At 46.9% G+C, this 26,622-nt stretch overlaps 3 protein-coding genes across 5 annotated transcripts; 1 reads left to right on the plus strand and 2 right to left on the minus strand.

Annotated features, from left to right (window-relative positions):
* Nucleotides 1-476: 476 nt before the first annotated feature.
* LOC105830638 (histone acetyltransferase KAT6B) lies at nt 477-22,828 on the plus strand. 3 transcript variants are annotated; one of them, XR_001138590.3, is made up of 7 exons: nt 477-1,306; nt 7,834-8,621; nt 11,782-12,239; nt 12,398-13,905; nt 15,961-16,340; nt 16,423-21,075; nt 21,203-22,828. XR_001138590.3 is itself a non-coding variant. In XM_012670081.3 (6 exons), exons 2-6 carry the CDS (start codon nt 8,076-8,078, stop codon nt 20,920-20,922), a joined length of 7,392 nt encoding a protein of 2,463 aa, XP_012525535.1. In that variant the 5' UTR covers nt 477-1,306; nt 7,834-8,075; the 3' UTR covers nt 20,923-22,828. The 3 variants fall into 3 exon arrangements, 2 of the variants coding, with proteins under 2 accessions (XP_012525535.1, XP_012525536.1); XM_012670081.3 differs by having other exon boundaries at nt 16,423-22,828; XM_012670082.3 differs by having other exon boundaries at nt 611-1,306; nt 12,398-12,486; nt 16,423-22,828.
* Nucleotides 21,670-24,113, minus strand: LOC105830642 (non-histone chromosomal protein 6 homolog). The gene is made up of 2 exons (XM_012670098.3): nt 23,254-24,113; nt 21,670-22,955 (listed from the first exon to the last, which is right to left on the minus strand). The coding sequence occupies exons 1-2, from the start codon at nt 23,592-23,594 to the stop codon at nt 22,946-22,948; spliced, it is 351 nt and encodes a 116-aa protein (XP_012525552.2). The 5' UTR covers nt 23,595-24,113; the 3' UTR covers nt 21,670-22,945.
* A 126-nt stretch (nt 24,114-24,239) lies between these two features.
* Nucleotides 24,240-26,612, minus strand: LOC105830641 (group XIIA secretory phospholipase A2). Its single transcript, XM_012670097.3, has 3 exons — nt 25,890-26,612; nt 25,031-25,098; nt 24,240-24,827 (listed from the first exon to the last, which is right to left on the minus strand). The coding sequence occupies exons 1-3, from the start codon at nt 26,122-26,124 to the stop codon at nt 24,507-24,509; spliced, it is 624 nt and encodes a 207-aa protein (XP_012525551.1). The 5' UTR covers nt 26,125-26,612; the 3' UTR covers nt 24,240-24,506.
* Between the last annotated feature and the right edge of the window lie 10 nt (nt 26,613-26,622).

The following is a 26,622-nucleotide window of genomic DNA, read 5'->3' on the forward strand; positions in this document are numbered from 1 at the left end:
TTAAGTATTGCAAATTTGATTAAAAACAGTGTTGCCATTTGGTGTATTTTTTATTAAAATTGAAGTTTTTTGCTATTATTAGATGCGTAAGATGCCTCCCAGCGAGAAATGATAATGAATTCGACATCAATTCGACGTCGAATCGACATCGAAATGATGATTTCGATGTCGAATCGATGTCGATTCGATGTACTATTTCTCACTGGGCCTAAAGAGTTAAAAATATTTTTCTAAGTAAAAAAGTAAATGTCTTAAGTTTCTATGAATCTTTATTAAAAGCAAAAAAAAACTCAATTTTAAAATCCGCCAAATTAGCAATACTGGTTGAAAAACATCTGTTTTTCATGTACGTTCTATGTGGGACCTATCATTCAAAATCGATACATATAAATATGCTTTTTTACAAAGATATTCCCATTGGTTGACCTCCCACTACGTCTTTTTTCCATCGAGCATTTCTACACTAGAAGAATTATATCCTTACGAAATACGGTCATCTAGAACTTTTAGTACTGAACGAGCTCCGAAAAGAGAACCGTGATTTATCAAAGAAGAGGACCGTCTCAAACGTTTTCCATCACGACGTTCTCTCGTCTTCTAGCAGTTCTAGTTTGTACGAGTTGTTAATCTTTTTTTTTTCCTCTTCTCTTCGAAATATAAGATATTACGTCATCGGAAACTCGCGCTAATTTCGCACGTGGCTGTCGTGACTCGAATCTCCCGGTGTGCGCGTGAACGGGGTAGAGCTAACGCGCCCGATCGTACGGGGAACATATGTATTAATCTAACACACGTAATCGTCCCGCGCGCGCATGGGGACATACGTATGCAAAGACGACGGGACGGACGAACGGACGGGGCTGCCGCGCTAGGTCATCGGTGTGCCGCGACGGCCACAGCGACGCCATGTGATTTCGGGTACTCTCCGAGAGCGCGTCGTTAGGATTGGTCGACGAGGGACGACGAACAACGCGCGCGCTGTGTGCCGCCGCCGCCGCCGCCGTCGTCGTCGTCGCCGCCGCCGCTTACGGCATTCCGTGCTTCGTGCTTCCGCCGTCGCGAGCCGGAGGAGCGCGGCGGTGTGCGCAGTGCGCTCCCCACCGCGTGCGCGTAGTGTGCGTAACCCCCGCGCGAGACCGCCATCTTTGTCAAGTGGGTAACCTTTGTTGATTTGTGTGAAATGTGACGCCGTTGTCGCGAGATAATTGGTGATCGTGATTACGTGTATCCCGTGTTGTACCCGGTTATACCCGCGCCCGTCCCGTGCTCTCTGGGGATTTATCGATGGGATCGCCGTCGCGTGCAGGTAACGTTCTATACGGCACCGTCCTCTACGCGGGGCCTCTACCGCGAGTCGCCTCTGTACGGAAAAACCACGCGCCGCCGTCGTCGCCGTCGTCGTCGCCGCCGCCGCCGCCGCTGCCGATGATGCATACGGGGCACACCGGGAATGAGGCCGCCCGCGCACGGCCTGGTCAACGCGAGGATGCGACCGCGCGGGGCAGAGAAGGAGACGACGAGGAGAGGACGGATGGAATTCCCGTCCCGTGCGTCGTATTGTACGACATACGAGCATCCGTCGCAAACGTTCATTGTAATTTTTTCTACGGGCCGTGCCCGGGGCGAAGCGGCGACGACGACGATGACGACGATGATGACGATGACGATGACGATGACGGAGGAGGAGGAGGAGGAGAAGGAGAAGTAGAAGTAGGACGACGAGGAGGAGGAGGAAAGGCAGGAGAGAGACGCGCTCTCGGCGACAGCGACGTGCGCGCGGAAACGGCTGGCGGACGACGGAACGAAACGGAATCCGCGAGGCGACTCGGCCTCAAGATGGCTGCCCGTCGCTGCACGGATTACGATCTCTCTTTCGTCCGTCTCGACGACGTGCGAAAGATCGCGGATCGCTGCCCGTCGGCAATCCGTCCGACATCCCGCCGCAACATTCTTGCGCGCGCGCGCGCGCGCGCGCTCGACCTGAGAACTCGTCGAAAGCGCCGTCGCGTCGTCGCTCAGCGACGGCCATCGGCGACGAGGTCGTTCATCGAGCTCGTCTCGACGTCGTCCGCACCTCGGAGCTCGGTCGCCGAGTCCGATTCGCGGTACGGCTCGCCGTGGCATCCCGTGCGAGAATAGTCGCTCAAAATGGCTACCCGTCGGACGGCAGTGAAGTGCCGTTTGGCGTACGGCAGCAGCAGCAACAGCGGCGGTAGCGACGGCTGCGGGGACGGTCGGTCGCGGTAACCCGCGCGATTCCCACAAGCCATCGTTTCCGTCGCGTTCCCGCGATTTTCCGTCGCGCGCCAATTTGCGTTTCTCTTGCCACTTGGCCCATCGATCGATCGGCCGTCTGCCACCCGCCGTCGTTCGTTCGTTCGTTCGCTCGCTCATTCGTTCGCTCGCTTGCCCGTCCGTCCATCCGTCCGCTTGTTCGTTCGTTTTTGTCGCTCCGTCTCTTTCTCTCTCCTTCGCTACATCTCTCTTTTTTTTTCCGCGTCGCCTCGATCACTCCGCCGGGCCGAACGGACGCACGCTTCTCGCGCGTGCACGCTTCGCCGAGCGACGGGCGGCAGCAGTTAGTTAGGGTCGTTCACGACAAACCGCTCCTCGGTAGCGACGACGGCAGCTGGCTCGCACTCTCTCCCTCTTCCTCTTTCTCTATCTCTCTCTCTCTCTCTCTTTCTCTCTCCGCTCTTCTCCGCGTCCTCACCTTCGTCCGCTGTCGCTCGCTCGCTCGTTCGCTCGTTCGCTCATTCGTTCGTTTGTTCGTCGGGTGAGAGGGGCCCCCGACAAACACGCGCAGCCGGCGGCCTCTCTTCGCCCTCGGCCCCATCGTCTTAACCGGACGGACGACGGACAAACAGACGGACGTGTTCGTTCAGCCGGTATTTCATTTCGCCTAATAAGATAGCAGCAGCGCGCGAGCGGAGAAAGAGAGAGAGAGAGCGAAAAGCGCGCTGTCCGTCCGCACGCTCTCGCGGCCTCCTTCCTCCGTCGCTTTCTATATCCTCTCTCTCTCTCTTTCTCGCTCCGTTCCGTCCTACGCAGCGATCGATCCTTGACTCGTCCACGGAGGACATAGCGGACCCTAGGAAGTAATATTTTTCCATTCGCGGGGCTCGAAACAGGTTTGGAAGCGTTCCCTTTAGTGACGGAAACGTGCCGGTTCGTCGCCGTCGCGAAACGTGATCGCGTTCGCACGAGTTTGTCGAGGATCCGGCTCATGAAGACGCTCGAGGATATGCCAGTGTCGTGGGATCTCTCGTGTTTTTGCTCCGATCTCTCTCTCTCTCTCTCTCTCTCTCTCTCTCTCTCTCTTATTCTCGCACGCTCTGCGAAAGTGTGTCGTCATTCGCAGAAAATCTCTTCTCCCCCTGGCCGAGGCGCTGAAAGAGCCCCGTGCTCAATGGGAACGTTAAAAGTCCGCGCCGCGCGTAGTAAAGAGATGCGAGTACTATGGTATCTCTCATTGAAGCGGCACGATAAAACCGCGACGATAAAGCGGGCGTTCCATTGACGTTTTCACGCGCGCGAGAACTTCTCTCCGCTCTTCTCTCGGTTGCTCGTTTCTTTCTTCTTTTTTTTTTCCGAGAGGGGAACCACGCTTCTCCCTTCCAGAAATCGTGACTAAGGGTGCGAGAGCCACTTGACGCTGCAAACGTCTCGAAACGCTCCTTGACTGAGCAATTCGTAAAATTCTTTGTTTCGATTGATCAATCAAATGCTTCGAGGCATAGCGTCGAGTGAATCGCATTCTCGATCTCCGAACGAGGTCTCAGTTGGCCGGCGTCGCGCGCTAATCTTCGAATTAATGACTCGCCGCGGTTTTTCTTCTCTCGGGACTGAGATAACGGATGCGTTAGCGACGTCCAATCGACGTCGTTGTCGGTGCAAGGCAGAGAGCCTTGAAGCGTGCGTCGCCGCCGAATTGCGTCACGTCGCGTCATCGCTCTTCCGGCGATAATAATACGAGCCGCGTAACTGGCCTCTTTTCTTCTCTTTGGGTATCGTTGACAATAGAATTTTCCGGACAGTCCCCGAACAGTCGACTCGCCCCTTTTTTTTTTAATTAAGAAAACTACAGAGAATGGATTGTTTTAAATACATGAGTTTCCCATGAGATCGAATCTGTCGATCGAACAGACTACAGATTTTATATCTAGAAACATCGTGCATTTCTCTGGGCAAGTGCAAAACAAGCGCAAGATAATATTACGTAATATTTAAACACCATGCAATATTTGAAGCGTTTAGAAACCGCTTGACCGCGTCGACGTCAGATTTCCCAAGGAATATTTTCGATTCCCCCGTTTCCAGAACCGTTTTGACGTGTAAATATAACGCGCGCTTCAACGTGGTCGTCTCTCCGAATGTTCAAGGCTGGGAAAATTCCTACGGGACCAAGGTGCATTTTGTATGCGTCTTCGTATTATCGTTTCGGGGAAACGGTCGAGTGGACCGGTTGCATGGTGTCGGAAGTCGGTGAAGTTTTGGCGGGAAAACCGTGGACTCGTAAGATCCATAAGGAGAGAGAGAGAGAGAAAGAGGGGGACCGTAGACGTCACTTTCGAGAATAGAACGCGCACGTGGTGTTTGTGAACTGTCGCTAACGGTGGCCGAGCATTTTAGAATGCGGCACCGGTTTCGTCGCCGGTGTCCCGCCGCTGGTGTCCTTTCTTCTTCGTCTCTTTCTTTTTCTTTGCAGGGTTTTTTCCGCCTCGGCGGGTGTCGGCGCTTAAACCGACCGCCAGTATATTTATTATCACTGTGGCCTAGGTCAACTCGGTATCGTGGCCAACATCGGCGGTTAACAGCTGTCGCCTCGATGCGCCGCTCGCATAATTAATCCTTTCCGCGCTCTCGCCCGATCGGATACGATTTCTGTCGTGGCTTTCACGTCCGTTGACATTTAGGCCGACATATCTGATCTATAACGTTCGTTTAGGGAATTTACAGATAGGCTAGATTACTACTCGTGTAGGCGTAAATGTCAATCCAATAAATGTGAAAACGTGTTATTTTTTACTTGCGATTTTAACATACAATTCTCTTCGGGAAATGATTTTGCTGGACTATCGAAATAGGATGCTTATAGTCAATCGTGACGAATGATGTCGCAAACAGTTTTTTGATACTCCAGCAAGTAACTTGAGAGTTCTATGCGATTATTTTGAATTAATGGTTTAGTAAAAATTACCTTCTCAGATCTGGTAGCCAGCTAGATTCCTAGCGAAAACAACTTCCGCGTAGCGGGTTAGTTAATTAGATTACAGATTTAGTTACGTTCGACCAGCGTATCCGATTAAAAGGAGATACATAATTCCAGATCGCGCGCGGCTATTATCCAATTGCTAAGCGAGCTAAAGCGCATGATCTTTTAACGCGATTTCCGGCGATCGAAGCGTGCATACCGTGCTGCGATATGGATATCGCACGAAAAACGATGGGTGGTCTTTGTCCCCTCTCGAACAATGGATCTCTCTCTCTCTCTCTCTCTCTCTCTCTCTCTCTCTCTCTCTCTCTCTCTCTCGGCCGACCTGCGACCGTACAAACTCTCCGTCGTGCTTCGCCTTACGAGAATTACGCTTCCTCGTGTATCCCGTGCCGCGCATTAGGCAAACGTTCGTGTACACGTGCTCTATCGGGAGCGTTTAGGCCATGCGGCGGCTGGGGCTCGCATTGTTTCTCACGCTTGGACCTGCGATGTCTGAGACCCTCGAAGCTAACGAGAGTCGCGCGTTCAATCTTCTCTCTTCTCTTTTTCTTCTTTTTTCTCCCCTCCCCAAAAGTTCAACGGTCAAACGGCAGTTTACTGTTGTTTTTTCGAAGAAAAGGGTTGCGAGAAGTGTCCTCTCGGATTTTGAAAAGTTTGTTTTGAGGAAACCTTGCCTGGGGATCAAGCACGCCTTTGCCTTACAATGGAACTGATTTTAAAATGTTGTGATCTCACTTTGAAAACCTAATACCTTCTTAATTTCAATCCCGAGAGGATTGGAGTAGAATAGAAACGAGGGACAATCTGTAAATCGTTAAAAGATTAAGACAAGTTGGATGTATTTATTGAGAATATTAATTGTTTACTTTATATAAAATATCTGCGAGAAATTTCTCGATTATGGGAAAAATAGTTTCGGATATGTCAAAAATAATTCAAGACTACTCCAATAAATGATATTTTGCTTTTCTTTTTAGTCATCTTTGTTTTTTTTATTCTCTTATGTTTTTATTATTTTATTTAAACTTACACGAAAATTCTAAAAATTCAACAAACTAAAAATACAGATTTCAAAGTAATTATGAAGAACGTTGTCACAACCATGATGAGCAATGCTGCGAAAAGTTTCATAGTTCTAGCTACCAGCTTAAGCGTCCTACACCATTACCTTGATGGTTTAACAAAATTATTTTTAGTTAAATTTGAGATACCGTAGCAAAATCTCTCTTGCTAATAAGAAAATAATTTATTAATCTGACGGGAATTAGAAATGATTATGGCGACAAATGACGATCTTTCTCGTGCACTTTTCTCAAGGAGAGAGAAGGTTCACTTTAAAGCAATCGAACAGTTTTGCGCGTGTGAAAAAGTGGCTCGCCAGGTCCGGGACACCCCGTATGCGCCACATCTTTTTCGAGGGTCTCCTGGGCTTATGCCGACGGTTATCTCAGGGATCAATTGTTACATCCGCTCTATTCTTATTTTTACATATACATTTTGTCGTGTCACGACCCGGCGCGGATGTCGACCGCGACGGTTCGCCGTACCGTTCGCGCGACCGACTTTAATAAACCGCGCGCGCGTTGCGCAATACTCGCTGTCGGGCACAGTGATTTTAAATATTTGCTCCGAACTACCTGTATGTGTGTGCGCTGCCGCACGCACGCACGCACGCACGCCGTGAGCTTCGCGCGCGCAAGAGAAAGTTCATCGCTCAGGGGGGAAACCGGACAAGTCGTTTACGATCGGAGTCGAAAATCGCGTGACCCGATCGTAAGAATCGAACGGTGTTGTATAACGTCGCGTTAGCGGCCGAACAAAGACACGCCGAATAAATCCTGGATTCCGAAGCCGACGAGGATGACGATCTTCGCTCTCTGTCCTGATTATGGAACGCGGGTCGAATTACACGAGCGCGTAGAATTTGTTTTGGCATGTTGATTTGTCACGACGGACACCATGGATACATCTTTTGAAACATGCTATCCATATAACGCGATTTTTTTTTTAATTACGTGAAAAAATAGTTTGATAACTATATTAAGTAGAAAGCGTGATGTTTAGATATCTATGATATCACGAGAATTGTCTAATTACGCAACATTGTATGCTTATGATAATGAAAATTCTACAGTTGAAATTCACTGGGTAGACGCAGAATTGTAAAATGTCTTGTTAATGATAAAACTGGAGTTTATTATTATATCTGATGGATGATGTTTTAATCATCAATCAATATTGGCTCTGTTATAAAGACGAATTTTTATGAACATTCGCAAAAATAGTTTATTTCGCGTGACATGGTTATCAACCATATCACGTGTATACAACCACCGAAAACGAAATTTACGTATAGTATAATTGTAATTTTGCGTCTTATCGTCATCGTCGACAAGTATATCTTTTACGATGGCGAGTAATTCGATCGACTACTCGCGCGACGCATATGCCAGTCACCCGACAGCTTTCGATCGACGAGTTACGAGAGAACATTATCAGATGTATTTAGCCCGCGATGCGATATATCGTTTAGCGCCCGCGGCCGAAACTCGGCAGAAACTCCCACGCGCGACTCGTACAGCAACGCCATTCAATTTCTTGCGCTCTTATTTCAGGGTCAGCGCAATAGCCCGCGGTGAGAACGCGAGGACGCGGTGAGGGAGGTAGCTTAGCATCCAAGCTGGGAAACCGCAGAAGAATCGCAGCAGCAGAATGTAAACGTCCGCCGTTGACCGTGACATCGCCTTATTGGCAGGAGGGAAGGTGGAGGTGAAGAGGAGAAGGAAGCACTGGCCGTGACTTGGTCGCCGCCGCCGTCGTCGTCGTCGTCGCCGTCCGCGCCGCCGACGGAGACGCGATGGACGAGCCCGAGTCGGCCGAGACGTGGTCGGCCTGGTTTCTAGACGCGATTCGAAAGATCCGCAGTCAGAAGCAGCGACCGAGTGTTGAAAGGATATGTCACGCGATACGCCAACATCACAATTTCCACGAGGAGGAGATCGCCGAGCACCTCGAGGTCGCCGTAAAGCAAGGCGCCGTGCTCAAAATCTTCAACAAGGGCCAGTCCTCGTACAAGGACCCGGGCGTTCTCCAATCCAAGAAGCTTAAGGTCACTAAATCGACGGACATCAGCAAGGTCGTGGGGAAGGCTGTGCGCGAGCTCGGCGAGCGCGAGGGCTCGACCCTGAAGAACATAGAGAGGTACATTAAGCAGAGTCACAGCGTCGAGGAGGAAAGCGAGGGCGACTTTAGACACGCTCTCAAGCTCTCCGCCAAGCGTGCGGTCGAACGGGGGCTGGTGATCCAGGATGGCAAGCTCTTCCGGCAAACGGACAGGCCGCCACACTTCAAGAAGCTCAACGACGCCGCTCATACGCCACCCGCGGAACCGCCCGCACCCAAGGTGAGTCACGTTTACCGGCTCGTAAGTCGTGCATACGACGATGAGTCATTCCCTGGGAAGCGCGTCCTATAAAATTACCGACGCAGCGTCATAACGCCACATATTTTAACGTCTTCTCTGACGACATTGTTCTTGTTGGAAGATAAAAATCTAATTTTATCGATACTCCATAATGCTAATCTCAATTTAATTTAATTCTTTGTCTTTTCTGTCTTTGATTCTTCTGTTCAATTATTACTAGGTGTCTTAGAATTAGGATTGTAAAGTAATTCATGATGGAATAAATCTCGTTGTAAATTCAGAGACGTGTGCTAATGCGTTCACCATCAAATTCTTTGGCAGTTTTCGCGTCGAGGACTCGCGTTTCGCCCTTTACTAAGCCACACATATACATGTCGATGTAGTAAAGCTCTTTTCAGCTTTTTTGTTCTAACGCTTGAGCTAGCTGTGGCGTTAATTAGAAGCTCTGAACAGTTGACATCTGGCCAGCTCGTTTAAAGCTTAGGGATTACGGCTTAAGGCAGCGCCGCTTCTTGTCGGAAAAACAAAGTTCAGAGCAAAAGGCTAAAAGTCGCACCTATTGCAAATCAGAGCTAACAGATCTCCGAGTCTAATACGCTTCATAGACCGATCGGTTTCCACGGTCGGGGGGGACATGGGCGACATTGGTACTCGTACTCGTCGAATCTAATCGCGGATCTCTCTTTCCATCGCGTCGTCGCTCGCGTTACGCGCCGCTCGGTCCGCGCGCGAACGAGAGAACCGTGAACGACGGCCTGTGCTCCAAAGCCGGAAAAGTATTCGCGCCGGGTCACGCCGTAGTGCCCACGTTCCGGCGATGTTGGGAATGTCAGTTGGCGACCGCTGGAGTGGGACGACGACGGGGGAGAGGGGAGACTCTGGAGAACGGCGGACGGGAAGGGGGCGAAAGGTCGAGATCGCGCGCCGGGACGATGGGCTATCTCGGGCGACTTCCGGTGCTCGGACTCGGGTTTTGTACGAAACGTTTCTCTCTTATTGATCCTTCGCCGCGAAAGGATCGCGCTCCCCTTTCTTCCTCTCTCTCTCTCTCTCCCTCTCTCCCTCCCTCTCTCTTTCTCTCCCGCCTCGCGCGCGGGTTTCGAGCGCGATTTTTCGCGGCGCGCCGACGCGGGGTCCCACCGCGACACCACCATCGTCCCCGTCGCGCATCAGGTGGGTAGTGTATTGTACTCTCTTGCGCGCGGGGGTGAGTGGCGGCGATGACAGGCGCCGTACGTCGCGCGGCGTCCATTTCCCGCGCTTTTGTTTTTTTTTTTCGTTTTTTTATATTTTATTTCCTTTGTTCCCCGCTACCTCGTCGTTACACCGCAAATCACCCCGCGCGGCGGCCGCGGGGATGACGATCGATCGCCGGCCGCGGCGTGCTGTTTTGCGAGAGAACGACCATTTTGAAAATTACACGGCGGGCGAGACCCACCCCCGCCTGGTCGTTCGGTCGGTCGGTCGGTCGGTCGATTGCTCGTCAGCAGCGACGTGCATGTCAGCCCTCGCGCTGTGACCCGCGCGCGTTGTCGTCCCGGGCTCGTCGACTAGAAAGCCCCCCCTCCAGAAAGTCTACAGAGTCGTTGATCCCTTGGATGATCTATTGAAATGGAATTTCGTTTGCTTAGACTCGACTAGAATTGCCGATTGCCTGTGGAAATGTTCCGAGATGATGGCTATTTCTGCTCGACGTATCCGCGCGCTTATTGAAATACCGAGGTCCGAGTCAAGAATTTTTATTAATTTTTTTTACACTTGTTCTTCATAAACGCGTGTTAAATGTCTGCTTATCGAATGGCTTGGATCTCCAGAAAATCTTGAACTGATCTGTTCGATAAATCGCGCTTCGAAAAATAATTTTGAGCGGTTTAAAATCCCACCAGGGAGATACGTGGGCGGCGCGATTTCGGGTGCTGCAATCGTCCCGTCCGGTTCATCCTCATTTCGCGATTAAGCTAATTCGGGCGTCCGGGGTGTCGGTGCAGTTTCTGGCACACGAGACAGCGGGAACAATACCGACCCGCGTTCCGACGCGCGGAATGAAATTAACAGGCGCGGACGTTGTGGCGCGCGAGGCATTCGCGGATGCACGCGTAAAAGCGCCGATACAGCGAGTCGTCCAATCGCGCAACAGGTCGCAGCCGGCTGGTGTCGAGAAACGGAGGCTGCTCGCCCGCATACGCTTTCTCTCTAATTTGTCGTCTTCTTGGCTGCAGGAAGAAAGCGAGATTCCCGCGAGCGCAGTTGCATTAGATTCCTGCTCCTTAAGTTAAAAAAAAAAACATTTAAAAAATTAAAGCAAAATTGTATTTTTCGAAAAGACCCGATTTCAGAAATACAATCTTTCTTTGCCCTTTGATCGAATTAGTCAGAGACTTACAACTGTTGAATATTTCTTTAAATTTTGGAATTAAACAGAAATTTTAGGATTGAGTTTTTTTTTTTAATAACTTGTTAAAATAACTTACATTTATTATGAGTAATTTGATTAAAATTAGTCATCCTATGTATATATTACATGAGTAATTATGTATAAAATGGGTAATTTCAATTTGTAGTGTGCTTATAAATACCTCTGGATGCAGGGGTGTGGAGGATTAAGACACGTGAGAATACTACGGAACGCCTCCAGTTTGTAACACGTTTCCACAAATGTAAAGAATATTTGTGAAAAAGTGTTTATTCAAAATTATCACTATACCGTACGTTGCTGCATCGTCGGCGGCGCAGCGCGTTCTTAATAAGATGCACCCCTCCGACGCATAAGAGTACCGTGTCTAGCCGGTAACTTCTGCCGTTACCGCCATCGAAATGAATAATTATGTTCCGCGCCGGGGACTCACTCGTCTCTTGTATACGCGATACGTAAATGATAGATGGTATCGAGCCGCCGATATGCGAGGGCTGATACGCAGCTGGCTTTGTGTGAAGGCTTTAGAAGGTTTCACTTGTTCAAATCGCTCTGCATTTCGTAGGATTTTCCTTCTCCATGTGGACGGGGATGATTTTTGATATACAACAAAACTAAAAATGTTACAAATTTTAATATTATTCGTTACATTGTAATATGGCTTGTTCTTATTTGGATATTTTTGGTTCAATCGATTTATCGATGTCTGTCTGTTCTTTCTCGCAGTTGCCGGCTCCATTGCCGATATGCAGAGAGTGCCTCGGTGCCACGATAGCCGGCAGCAACAACAACAGCAGGCGAAGCGCCAACGAGAAGCTAAGCAGATGCAGCGTTTGCGGCGCGGCACTGCACAATTCCTGCGCGCCGCCGGAGCTCTCGATACTTGTCGATCGGGGAATAACCTGGTCTTGCGACGACTGCTCGCCTACCTGTGCTGGCTGTCAACTGGAACAGGAGTCGCAAAATTATCTCGTCAAGTGCACCGGCTGCGTCAACTGTTACCATCCCGCCTGCATCGATCCTGCCCTCGACAAGAAAAACAAGGCGCCCTGGAAATGTCGGCATTGTCAGACGGCGCACACGCCGATGAGCAAGGACGAGGGCAAACGGGGCAAGACGCAAGATGCGAATTCGGCCGATGACACGCCGAGGAAGAGGCTTAGCAAGTTACGCGAGAATCGAAAGTAAGAGTCCTTTGCGTGCACTCGATTGACAAATGTTTTCTCATTTGCTTTGTGTATATCTCGCGACAAGTTTTAAGATAAAAATTGAAATAAAAAATGTGTAGTAATGTGTGACTTCAGGATTAATATAAATGTTGTTTGTGATTTTTTTTTTGCAGATCGATGGTATCCAGAAAAAGCCTGATGAACGTGCAGCCGGGCAAGAAGGGCAACGCGGGAGTGGCTCAGGTGGACAGCAGCACGGACGGTAATGCGGGTGTTGTCTCCCCTCGTCAACCACCTTTGATTTCCTCTCCTTTACCACAACCCCCCACCCCACTCGCAGGCCAGGGTAGGCTGCTTGAGGAGAAGTACGACAGGATCTCGAAGGAGAAGCAAAAGTTCTTTAGATTGAGCGCATTTAACGCTGAGCACAATAAATTGAAGCGGGTGGGGGGCGGTGATAAATCTAGGCCCTCGCGGAACGTTAACGTTAGGTTGACTCGGGGCGCGAGTACTGCGAATCCGAAGAAAGTCGGAACGTCGCGAGTATCTAGCAGCAGTAGCAGCAGCAGCAGCGAGGCCGGTAATAGCAGTGAGAGTTCAGAAGGCAGCGATAGCAGCGATGAGGATGACGATGAGGACGACGAGGAGGGCAATAGCTCGAGCGAGAGCAGCGACTCCTCCTCGTCGGACGAAGTCCAGGCTGGGAGAATCGAGTCTCCCAAGACGAAGGCGCCATTCGCTTGTGACCTCAATGAGGACAAGCCGTGGGGCTTCGCCGCTGCCGCCGCCAAGCTAAACGTAGAGTCACCTTTCTTCACCAATATCACAAATACTTTTGGCGCGTCTTTACCTAAACTCAACGTGGGCGATACGCCGACCTTTGGTTTGCACATACAACAGCCAGCCATCGTCAATTCGTCAGATAGTAAAAAGAAAGACAAATCCGAGCGCAACGCCGTACAGACGACTCGCCTCGCGAGTACGGATAACAAGGCCAAGCCCGGAAGCGGCCAATTGAGAGGCCTCTTTGACGGCTTGAGTCACTTTTTTTCAGCGTCTGCGAATAGTAGGGCGAGATCAGCCGGTGCACCCGCGCCGAATTACGCGCCAGACCGCAGAAAAAGGCCTAACACGGAAGATACGGCTAAAACGAACAAAATTCAGAGAGGCACACAGAGAACTAGATCGGACGACTCATCTGGCACATCTAAACTCAAGGATCGACAAAAGACTGAAGCTACCACTGAGATATCGAGATTACCGAAACCTGGTATCTTTGTACCTTCCGACGAGAGTGTATTAAGTTCGCTTAACGAGAAATTACCGAAAATGACACCTTCGGGACTGGTGAAAACCGCAGTGAACAGTAAAAGACACGAGCATGAGAGGCGAAAGCTGATGCGAGATGACGCGTCGCTCGTAAAGTGCGCCGTGGAGCCGTCGTCACCGTCATCATCGTCGAGACACGAGCAGCAACAGCAACAACAATCACGAAAGAAGCAAACAGCGTCGGATACGAGTACGCAGATACGCCACCCTGTACCCGCCGTTGCGAAATCCTCAGGCCTCGGTTCCGATCCTGTCAAATCAAATCCAAAATCCAATCCACGAGCCTGTACTAGCGCCACCACCACCAACACCACCACGACACCCCGCGCGACACCCTGCTCCACCAGGAAGGGTAAGAGTCTACCCCACCCGTTCACAAGTTCCTAACCTCGATGATGCACCCTAAAAAGTCGCAATGAAGACTTCCTTCTAATCTAATCCTCGCTCACGACCACGTGGATGTGTTGGCGGTGTGGTGTGGTATGATGTGTGGTACACGTGCGTCTGATGATCGTAACTTTTTTTCAAGATAACATGATTGTTTCGATGATGTAGAAAAGTTGTTGAAAAGTTGTCCAAATCAAGAGATATCAATTAGAAAAATATTCTGTATATAAAAAAATATTTGATTGCAATTTGGCACAATGACTGATCCTTCAAAAACAAATTGTGAACAATCAGGTTTCTTGAATATTTATCTGTCTACATGGTGTAAAACCAATGATAACTTATAATAGATACATTTATTGTACGAAAAAGAACAAAGACATAATTGGAAAATATGTGCATTATTGAAACAGTTTATGAAGTATTCATTTTCATTTGTTTTACACTATGGATACTATTGTGGTTATTGCATGTTGTTAATCATGTTATTACTTGGCTCTGGCATTTTTTTCCTTTGTCCATGCTACATAAATTTGGAGATGACTGTTAAATCGAGAAATACTAAAAAATACTAATTTTTTAAAATATGTCCTTATGTAGAAGTATTTCATCCTGTATTTCTTATGTTAGATTTTATTATCTCATTTTTCAGGAGACTTGTACAGGATACACAACCATAGTCGCATCTGCAAATACATATCATATCATGTAACATTTGCACAATATTTTATAGAGAAATTTTGATCTCTCATATCGTAATCGTTTGGACTATTCTTTATTTTGACCAGTTGACCGATTTATTATAGTTTACATTTTATACATTAATCACGCGTAAAACAAGTTCTCTTGTGAATTTTGTCAAAAGACAAGAGACAAAAGTCTTTTTACATATTACAAGTTCTATTTTCTAAAATAAAAAATACATACGAGTGATCAATTTTGGTTGTATTTCACGCAAAATGGAACTCATTTTGCGTATTGCGCAATTCTTAATTGAACACTTATGAATTCATTCATTCTCCGTTCTCTCTTTCTCTTTCTCTCCTCTCCTTGTACAAAAAAAGACCAAGATACAATTTCCAGGCACTGAAGAAAAATACGGCACTGGGTGGCTTATCTCACTCAGCCGCCCTCCTGTACTATTCACACTGGAGCCTACCTGCTGCTGCTGACACTTAGCAGGCACTGTTGTATACCACCGCCCCTTTACCCCTTCACGAAAGAAAGAAAAAAAAAGAAAGAAGTTCCTGCCGTCGAAGAGCCAACTTTGATACTCTGCCAACACATCCCACTAATCTAACCCACAGCTTTGCTTTGGATACTACTCACATTATTAACGGCAAACAAATTATTATTCGCATTCTTTTGTCATATTACATTAGATTGCTATTGTCACCATTGCTATGCCGTACGGTTAATTTTTGCTTCCTTTGTATTAGTTTGGACCATTTAATTTCTCCAACAGGACGTGACTAATACCCCGTTATTTTGACTCATATTATTAATACTGGAATCGCGCACGAGTATTGAACATCAACAAAACTGCCTTCGTTTTTTGTACAATACATTTAGAAAAAGTCATTGTTATCGTTCTAACGTAACTTTATTTTTTATCTTGTTTAACGTGCGGCATTAATGCGCACTTCAACGTATTTAAAATATAAAATTTTAAAACTGTCAATACATGATATATATTTAACTTTATCACGTAAAAAAAATATAACATTTCTTATTTACAAATTCGTTAAGCTTTTTTTACATCAAACGCATCGTTTTTTCTATGTTTTTTCATACAACAAATTATTACAGTAGCAGTGTCTTATACATAAAGCAACTGCAACGTAATGTAAATGATTAAATATTATACTGATTGTAAAACCGATTATTTACGATTGTAATACGAAGGAAAAAAAGAAAATAAATGTCATTGAAGAATGATTTATTAAATATTACAATATACTGGTCGCTAGATGAACTCGGTTAACACTCATAATCATTTTTCTTTTCTTTTTTTTTACAGAGGAGCCAATCGTGCCGCAAACCTTACCGCCAGGAGTCACGCAAAAGGATGTGGATCTTATTACGGAGGCGCGAGAGAGGGCTCGACAGACGGTTAGCACCGACGAGAACGAACAGCAGTTGTGTGTTAGCACGCCGAATGCGTCCGGCAACGCACCGCGAAATCCCGCTGCGATAGTATTTGGTCGATACGAAGTAGAGACATGGTATTCCAGTCCGTTCCCTCAAGAATACGCGCGACTACCCAAGTTATTCTTCTGCGAATTTTGTCTCAAATACACAAAGAGTCGGGCTGTACTGGACAGGCACATGGACAAGTGTCAGTGGAGGCATCCACCTGCCACCGAGATTTATAGATGCGATGGATTGTCCGTATTTGAGGTACGTATTGTAAATAAATATTTTATCTATCTTCTCTCGTTTGACTGAAAAACTAAACGAATCTTTTTTTTTAATATTCCAGATCGATGGTAACGTAAACAAAATATACTGTCAAAATCTGTGCTTATTGGCAAAATTATTTTTGGATCACAAGACTCTCTATTACGACGTAGAGCCATTTCTCTTTTACGCCATGACTAAAAATGACAAATACGGCTGTCACTTGGTTGGTTACTTTAGTAAAGAGAAACACTGTCCGGCTCAGAGGTACAATGTATCCTGCATTATGACCCTGCCGCAGTATCAACGACAAGGTTTCGGCAGGTTTCTCATAGAATTTAGTTACCTGTTATCCAAGGTCGAGGGCATTCCAGGAACGCCAGAGAAACCGCTTTCGGATCTTGGTCGAGTATCTTATCATTCCTTCTGGAAGAGCGTAGTGCTCGAGTACCTTGATGCGCATCGGAACGATACCGACATCAAGCTGAGCGATATCACAAAGATGACTGGCGTGTCAGCGCACGATATCGCCACAGCAATGCAATTGCTCGGATTTATAAGGTCAGTTCATCTGCCAGGAGATGCGATCACTAATAAAGTGGCTGTGGTAGTCGATTGGAGCAAGGTAGATGCTCACGTGGCGAAAGTACGAAAAAATGTCCGCATCAAACTGGATCCCGATTGTCTCAGATGGATACCATTGCTTGCGCAAATCCCTAATCCGTATCAGAATCAGGAGGAGAATGGCGACACTAGCATGGAAACGACTCCTGCAGTGGAGCCTAAGCCAGTGCCAGCTGTTGTGGAGAAGATACAAAGAGTGAAAATAAAGAAAAAACCTCGAGGTAGAAGGGTAGGCCAAAGGAAATCGTCACCCTTAAAATCGACATCTTTAAAATCGACACCTTTAAAATCGACACCTTTGAAGTCGACACCTTTGAAATCGACACCTTTGAAATCGACGCCTTTAAAATCGACACCTTTAAAACCGAAGGCTTTGCAGAAGACTGCAAGTGCTTCTCATAAAGACGCACCCAAAGAAGAGAAGGACGTTAAAGACGCGAAGGAGATCAAGGCGACGAAAGAGTTGCGAGAGCCGAAAGAATCCGTAAGAGAAAGCCGTAATGTCACGAGCACAGAGAATCGAAAGGATTCTCGTATGGAAACGGAAGCCAAGAGCATAACGTCTACACCGAGAAATGTGCGCGCTTTTGGCTCCACAAGAAACGCAACTCCAACGACATCACCAAAATCAACGCAAATAACGACAATGTCGAAGAGAAGAATCAGACCACCTAAGACATTTTTGTCCGAATCGGTCATTACGCCTTTGAGAAAACGAAAACATTCCGAGAAGATTGAGGCTGAGGAAGAAAAAGGGGAGGTCAGTAGTAGGAAGAGGACACGAGAATCTCTGAGGGAAAAAGAAAAAGAAAGAGAACGGGAAACGGAACGAGAGCGCGAGAGGGAGAAGGACAAAACAAGAGAGAAGGATATTAAACTGAGAGACAGAGAATCTCTGAAAGAAACTACGGTAGATACTAGAAAAACGCCTCCAAAATTAGATTCCATGCCGAGTCCGCCTAAACCGGCAAAGAAACAGTGTAAAGTAGATGATATTTTGTTGAAAGTTACCAGCAGACAAACTAAGTACATGCAAGCGAAGGAGAAGAAAGCTTTGGAGGAGATAACACAGTGTAATGGTAAAGAGGAAATACGAGACGTTAAAAGTTTGCCACTGTCCAGGCGAGGTAGAGGTAGTAAAGCGACGGTGGAAGCTTTGAAGATGCCGCAGCTCACGCCAGAGTCTCCCAGTGCAAAGAATAGAGCCGAAAGTCCTGTGATACCGCCTCCCTCGTTATCTCCACCGCCCGAATCAGTGACGAGATCTCCCGTTCGAAACAAGCAACCGTCTATGCCGAAGTCCCCACCCTCTACGAAGGACTCTGGTAACAGTGACAACAAGAGCGAGAGTGCGGAGGATAATGGTTTACCTGCTCCCGCGGAGACGGAAGTGGTATCCGCGAGTTCTGGCGAATATGAGGGTGGCGACGAAGATGACGGGGAAGAGGAAGAAGTAGTCACACCGACGCCTAAACTCGTGACGCAATCGGCATCGCCTAGCACGGAGAACCCCGCGAAAGAATCATATGAGGACGAAAAACCAGATAACAAAATTCAGGAGAAGGACAACGACGAGAACTTGTCGCAGAAAGTGGAAGCGGCGGCAGATTTATCACCAACAGTCGGCGACGATCAGACTGAAATTTTAAATGAATGTGATAAGGACTCCGAGATTGATAAACGTCCAGTTTGCAGTCCGGAGGCATCGAAATCAGTACCTGAACCAGTTGCTTCACCAAAAGAGGAGGAAATCGAGAAGTCTGAGAGTAGTGTTATATCGAAGGACGGCCGTGATAGTCCTCCCAAAGAGGAGCTCGTTTGCGAAACGCTGAAGGATCCCAAGATCGATCTGTCGCGACCGAAAACTGAACCCTTAGTTGTGGAGAAGAAGGACACGTGCGATCTCGTTAATGCGGTGGTGACGTCGGAAGCCGAGCCTCTTACACCGCGAGAGAAAACGTTGCCCGCTGTTTCGGAACATCAGGACACGACTTTACAGTTGCAGAATCAAACGGAAGAACTGAAACAGCATTCGCCTGAAAGCGGTAAAACCACACCGCATCTGGAGAATCCGGGCTCGGTGAAGAGGACACCGCCATCGCAACCGGATTTGCCATCTATGGGAGTCTATACCCCGGACTCAACGACCAACTCTGTGCATTCACTGCATTATAGCCAGTGCGATCTGGATGTGAGTCAGTTGGGCCTGGAATCGCCTACTTCTATAGCCAGCGACCTCGCGTCGCAAAATAGTGTGGAAAGACCGCCCAGTGCTTTACCATCTATCCCACCGCCTACGAACGTGCCGATTTCAGTTTCTATGCAGATCGCGACGCCAGTTACGTCGTCGGTGCCAGCAGTGAATATGCAGCAGCAAGTGCAGTACACTGACTGTTCGATGTCGCAGCATACGCCACCCGCTCATCATCCGAACATTCATCCGATGCATCAGCCGCACACTCCACAATCTCTTCAGCAACCGCGCACTCCGCAAAGCATCCCGACGCAAAGCCCGCAGCCGCTTCCGCAGAGCCATACGCCGCAACCGTTGCCACCGTCCCACACGCCACAGAGTATACCTACGCAGAGTCCACAACCTTTGCCGCAAAGCCATACGCCGCAGCCATTGCCTCAATCGCACACGCCACAACCGATGCAGTTATCGCTGCAAGCGCAGCAGGCACAGAGTCAAAATATGGCGCACAGTCAATCTCAACAGACACAGTCGCAGCAACAACAACAACAACAACAATCTGCGCATCAACATCAGTCACAATCTCAACAGCAATCGCAACAGCAGACTCAACAATCTCAATCACACAGCAAACGTGCCAGTGGTTCACAGACTACTCATAGATCCAGGTCGACGCAACAGAGTAGCAGGTCGCATCGAGCCACTCCACCAACGTCTCACACCAGCCAGACCTCTCAGCACAGCGCCGCAACGTCTAGTAGCCATAGCACTGTGACGCATACCACGCATGTTGCAATTCCACCGCAGTATTCGCAGCAATCCCCGTCGATGAGCGTGCCGTCGGCAGTGCCGCATCCGCACTCGCACACTCCGCATGCTGCGCATTCACACAATATGGCGGTGATCTCGCAAGGCAACTACATGGCAGTAGCAGCGGGCTCGCAAGGTTTCCCCACGCAGAACACCTACGTGATTCAGCATCGTAGCGGCCGGTCCGGCGCGCCGACGCCCTGCACCACCGCCACGAATTTCTACATTCAGACGAGCGCGATGCCACCGCATTCGCACACCCCGGCACCAACCCCGCTCTCCGCCTCTGGCAGCCATCAGACGACCAATTCGTGCAGTCTAGCAAAGCTGCAACAACTGACCAATGGTCTGGACATGGTACCGCCTACGCCGCCACCGGCGATGAACCTCACGCCGCCACCACCTATCCCACACACCATGACGCCACCGCAGACGTCGCGGCAGCTACCAACCCCACCACAAGTTGGACCTTTGGGTTACGCGAAGAACTATTACAACAATTTGCAGGTCAATACCGTGCCACCACCTGGCACGCCCGGACCGCCCAGCCGATCGACCTCACGCTCGTCCTCGAACAATATGCCGACACTCGCGCAGCCATATTCCAGCGAAAGTCTCTACCGGCAGACCCTCGATCCGGGTAGTACCTGCCCACAGATGCAGAGCGCCGCGAGCCGCGTCAGCCCGAATGTCGCTCTCAACACGAATCTCATGGCAGCCGCTCAGTACGGTTACCGAGTGGCGCAACCAGCGACCGGTTATATGAATCAGGCGGCACAACTTGGTGGTTTCATGAATCAGGCGAGCCAGCTTCCGGTCGGCGTGGTGAACGTACCGACACCGTATCCGCAGGATCCGCACCAGCAGAACCCGGCGGCTGTTTACACTACGTACCACGGCTATATCAACGGCGGTCTTATGCAGCCGCTTAACAGCTCCATGAGGCCACGCTAGCCATCGCGATCATCGCCTATTCCGATCGGACCGATCTCTCTCGATGTTTTGACAAACGAACGAATGTCTTCGCGCGACAAGTTAACGCTCTCTTCGATACGACCTTTGACGGTGACTCATCGTCGATCTCCTACTATGTGACCGACATCGCGGGTTTGTACTTGTACTTCCCCGATTACTATTCGCTGCCTTCACCAGCTCTATCCGCGAACCTGACTTGCTCGAATTTTCTCGTTGCATTGATCTATTTGCGACCAGCAATCTTCTTTTTCCGATCCAGGTACCCCATGGAGCCTCCGAAGATGATGGTGCTCTCTGCGAGCATAAAACGGCATACATCGACAGTCGCAACATGGACAGTGCGGCAGATTGCGAGAGAACTTAGTGACACGCTTGTAAAAGAAGTAGAATCTACTATGTTCAGCAGTCTGTTCAAGCACACAACCGTATTTTAGTTCTTTATCTTGACCCAGTTAAAATCGCGAATGACTAGTGTATTAACGTGTTTTATGTACGCCAGTATATACGAAATCGTTATGCGAATATGCATGCTCGTTACTGTTTTAACTGCACATTTTATTTCAGAGCAACAAGAAGGTGAAAAAGTAAGGGAGAGATAATTAATATTGATACGGCCCTTCTGCCTCTGTACCCACGCTCGTCGACAGCGGGATGTTTTTCTTTTTGAGGAAGGCTCGTATTAAACTGATTCTTAACTTGTCGACAAAGATTGCACACAAGGTACAATTTAATCATAGTTATCGATTGGTGATTCTTCGGAGGCACGAGTTTGTATACTTGTGCGTTTAAAGTAGAAGGAAAAGGAAAGAAGGAAGGGAGAAGATACCTTGGACGTTAACGTTCGATCGGCCAAGGTAGCGCGCATGAAAATCGCTAATTTGAAAGAAAGAAGGAAAAAAAAGGGGGAGGGTGAGAGAAAAAAAAATGCGGACACCTATTTTTAGTAGGGCATTCCTTCGTGAAACCGCAGCAGTGTTACGTTTTATGTATTTATATATATAAATATATATAAATATATTTACGAATAATATTCTGTTTGATATTATCAATTGTTGAACATTGTTGTTTAAGTTGGCACACTTGTACTTTACTGTATCATAAAAAAGAAAAAAATAACTGTGCGTAACGCTATGATAATCCTCATTGTATTATTACGAAAAGTCGATTACTTGTCGCCGACATCGTCTCACCAGTGTAAAATTGTCAATCTCGATTGTCAGCGCCATCGTTTACATGATTTTTATCCATTGTTATTATTATCATTAATAATCATTAACTATTGTGACAAATGATGAAACGAACACAAAACAACATACACACATACTCACGTACTTTCACACAGAAAATGTAATCATACGCTATATTTTAATTGTCACATACATGTCACACGTTCATTCGGTATTCATTATTGTATGTTTTTATTATCTAATATCGCGAGAAGGTAGCTCTAGTTACGGAAAGAATAACGGAGCGCGTAATTAGGCTCTTCCACGAAGCGTCGCGAAACTCGTGCCGAAATTATTTTTTGTATCGAAATCACGAGAGGAAGCGTGCGCGTACGTCGATTTTTCCCCTTCGCGAAGTGAAGGAAGGAAAGGAACAACGGTGGCGTAAACGTGTTGTCCCGAACACATTACCTTGAACCGCGTAATTTCCCTCCCTCGTTGTGGGCGACGCTTCGCGGAACGGTCGTAACGACAAAAAAATAATATATTTATGGTACGAAACGTTACGAGTTTAATTTTTTCAGACGAAAGAACGAAAAAAAAAAACGAAAAATTGGCGGATCGCCTAGGTTAGAGTAATTGAATGATAAGATAATTAATAATGTATAAAAATACATCAATATTTATTGTACATAGATCTAAAAAAGACTACTAACAAATAAAAAAGAAATCAAAAATACGTGATCGTGTTTTTAACCAGGTGCCACGTATGCGACGACCATGTGTAGCGTATAAGACCACCCTCCTGCGTGAGACAGCTTCTCCCACAAGCTTTGTTACTTCATCCTGGACATAGGATTGCGATTAGATGTCTAATCTTTATTCGAAAAGTTCTGAGCAAAAGAAATAAGTCCACAGTTTGTATGGTCTCTTGAAAAATTTATTTCTCTTATTTTACGAATCACATCTTCATATTTTAGTAGTACAACTAATTATATAATAATACAAGTAAAAAATTATGCCTTCTTGAACCTTACAATTTTATGGACTTAGTTCACTTTTATAGACTTAAATAATTCGTTTGGCTTAGAGCTGACAATAATTTACGCGCTATTATACTCTTGTTTCTTTTTTCACGGATTACCTTGAATGCATGGAACGTTTTCTCTTCCTTTTTCTCTCCTGGCGCCGTTTCTTCTCCTCATTTGCGAGATCTATATACTTTTTCCTCTGTTCGGGCGTCATCCGCGCCCACAGTTTGCCCGCGGCTCGCGCTATCACGGTGACATGTTCGTTCGGCTTTTTGCTCCGAAGTCGCAGAAAGAAAATGATGAAAGGATTCGTCGCTCGAGGTCGGACATTATGCCCGTCCCGTTGGCCCTGTGAACTCTGACTGATCGGTTTGCCGCTTCCACTCGCGGGTTGTCTACCTTTTCCGGTATCTGTGCTACGTGAAAGGCGAAACTGCAAAGTACGTTTTTGCATGCCCCATCGATCTTGTCGATAGATTTCGATGCCTACATTCTGTATTACAACGTCAGAAGCAAACAATTTTCGTGTTTTTTTTACATCTATGCAAATAATTATTAGGTATTTTTTCTTTAAAAATTGTATATGAATTCAGAAAAGAAAGGATTAACAAAATTCAACAAAAAGTAGGCATAGTTCGCAAGAAAGTTTGTTGTTTTCCTTCGCTGTTGACATTCAAAATTCAAAATGATTGAAGTAAATTAGCTCGAGCAAAGTTGCCCTAGGAATGAATCGAGAATAAAAAAATGTGGAGTTACGCGAAATCGGGTGCTACTCCGTCATAAAGTAGAAATTATCTTACTTGCCCTGACTTTCCTTCCGATCTTTCTGAGTCTTAGCAGGTTGCGCGGAGTTGGCGTTTCCCATTTCCGCCTTACGGAACTGTCACAGCGATTGTCTCAACAATTAGTGTTACTTGATAATTTATTTATCGTTCACACCGATATTCTAACCCGGTGATTTTGTCCGGAGGCATGCAGTTATCGCATTGACATTCGTATCATGAAAAACCGTCCACTGTTTTTTCAAAAGACAAACACGATTTTGGTGTCACTTATATTAGTATTACAAAAGAAATCGCTTTCAATTCGACTCAATCAATCCAATTAACATAATTACTTTAATAATTTAATTACAGTTGTAACAATTATTGTTACAGTTAGAACAAGAAACACATAGCTACCTTTTTTTATAAAATTCACGTGTCTCATACTTAAACTAAAGCATCTTACAAATTACGTTAGAATGAATATTACAACGATAATTACAAAAATCTGGATTTTGTTTGCCGAGAGGTCCATTCAAATTTCTATTCTATTTAATACGCTCTTTTATATATAAATAGTTTATACTGTTATATTCATATCGTTATAAGTCTCCGCCAGCCTGTGCCGCCTTCTTCGGTTTCTTGTTTCTCCATTTATCGGGACAATAACAGGCCTGTTTCTGGGCGTCGAGAAAGCTCTTACAACCCAACGCGGTCGTTCCCGTGAAGAGAGCTTTGGCTGCGGCTTTACACGTGTTGACAATACTAATGGCAGTAGTCTGATACGTGTCACAGTATCTATAGAGGCATCTCTTAAATTCCAGGTCGCACTTCTCCTTGTCGGTGTTGCAAGTGTCGTAGCAAATGTCATGTAGGTCGCAGCATTTCGTCATTTCCGTAAGCGGAAGGTATTCCTGATTCACCTACAAATATTAATTAACAATTTATAATTACCATGTGATTAATATAATGAGAATGTTGCGAGCCAATACAAAGTAGAGCTGGGGAAAAATTGAAATAGATTCAAGAAATATTTAAAGAATGTAAAACTATACATATAGTTATTTGACAAACATGAAGATAATTTTTGTTATAAGAATTGCTTATCATCTTAGGAAACACTGACCTGGATACCGAGGGAACCGCATCCGTCACTCTTCGGCTTATGGTTCCGGTCTGCCTTCGGCGTGGCTCCTGAAATAATTTGAAATTATTTAAATAAAGCGCCATTTGTACAATCGCAACACCGCTTGCCCAATCGCAGCGCACCATGTCAGCCGTCACATCTGTGCGCTCAGGAAGAGAAAGTGAAGATCTTAATCTAATTCTCTTCCTTTATAACTCGTGTACCTCTGCGATCGATTTGCTTTTTTTTTATGAACAGCATAACAAAGTGGCACTAGGATAGGGACTGGTTTTGTTTTGTCCGCGAGATTCGATAGAAACGCAATTAACGAGGCGACCTCGACCAAATTCCAATAGTTGACTATATTATTTTCTTAATACAAATAGAATTATTAATTTTCTATTTCTGACGTGGACAGAAAGCTAATATCAGCTATCAATTACGCGTAGAATTTTCACTTTCATTTATTACAATTTTCGCGTTAAGCAATTTTATCATTTGAAATTAATAAAATTAATCGATTAATTTCTACTTTGTCGACATGAACCAATTAACCTCTAGCTCTCTTGGTCTCAACATAAAGGAAAATTAACATAAAAAGATTAAGGACTTATACATAGAATTCTAGTTAATCACTGATCGAATCAATTGGAATTTTGGTCGAAGCCGCCCTAGATAAGCGTAGAGATCCAGGGATGGGGAAAGGGGTGTAGAAAGTGCAGGGAATCGATCGAAGAGATCCACCAATAAGCGTTGTGGGAGGGAGATAACCTGATAACCGCGACGTTGACAGACAGACGGGGGATCGCGCAGGATCGCGTCTCTACTCCACGCTACGCTCCCGCAGCAAGATACGCACCGTCGGGGCATTTGAAGACGCAGTTCTCCTCGACGGCGGCGTCAAATACTTCGTGTATGTCTTTGATCTTCTTCGCCACGGTTATGGCGTTGGCGAACAGATCCTGGAAGACAGTCTCCGCCGCGAGCACGGCGTCCCGTAGATTCGCCAGTAGCCCGGCGCCGTAGCCGGACCAGGCGTACGCGAGGAACGTCAGCGTGTAGATTATGATTTTACGGTAACGCGTCAGATCCATTTCTCTTCGCTTCTCTCGCTCTGTCGGTCCGATCGGCACGGATCGACGCGCGATCGGGCGGCTCTCACCAGACTGCGAGTATTTTTAGACGACGGTCGTGTGCCGTGTGCGTGCTGCCCACCGCCGTCAGACACGTGGACACGTGGTACCCCGTGTCGTCAACGGATACCGCACCTGAATAGGATTCACGATTTCTATTTTCTTTTCGCTTACCTTTTTCACATTGAGATTGATATACATTGATTTGCGAGAGAAGGATGGAGGGAGTGTGAGGGGGCGGAAAACGGCTGACGTGGAGACGACCGCGCTTGCTCTTTATACTTCGTCATGTTGCGCATGTAATCGCCCGTGCAAATACCTAATTAGCATAATTTCGATTGATAAATATGACTGGCAAAAGTAGAGGCAACTTCCTTAATTGTGTATAGCCTACGCTACAAATTTTGTTGATTGTAATTAGTTTCAAGAACGATTCCAATCGTGCAGCAATTTACTTAA

This window comes from Monomorium pharaonis, chromosome 6 (genome assembly GCF_013373865.1).
Source record: "Monomorium pharaonis isolate MP-MQ-018 chromosome 6, ASM1337386v2, whole genome shotgun sequence".
Taxonomy (NCBI): domain Eukaryota; kingdom Metazoa; phylum Arthropoda; class Insecta; order Hymenoptera; family Formicidae; genus Monomorium; species Monomorium pharaonis.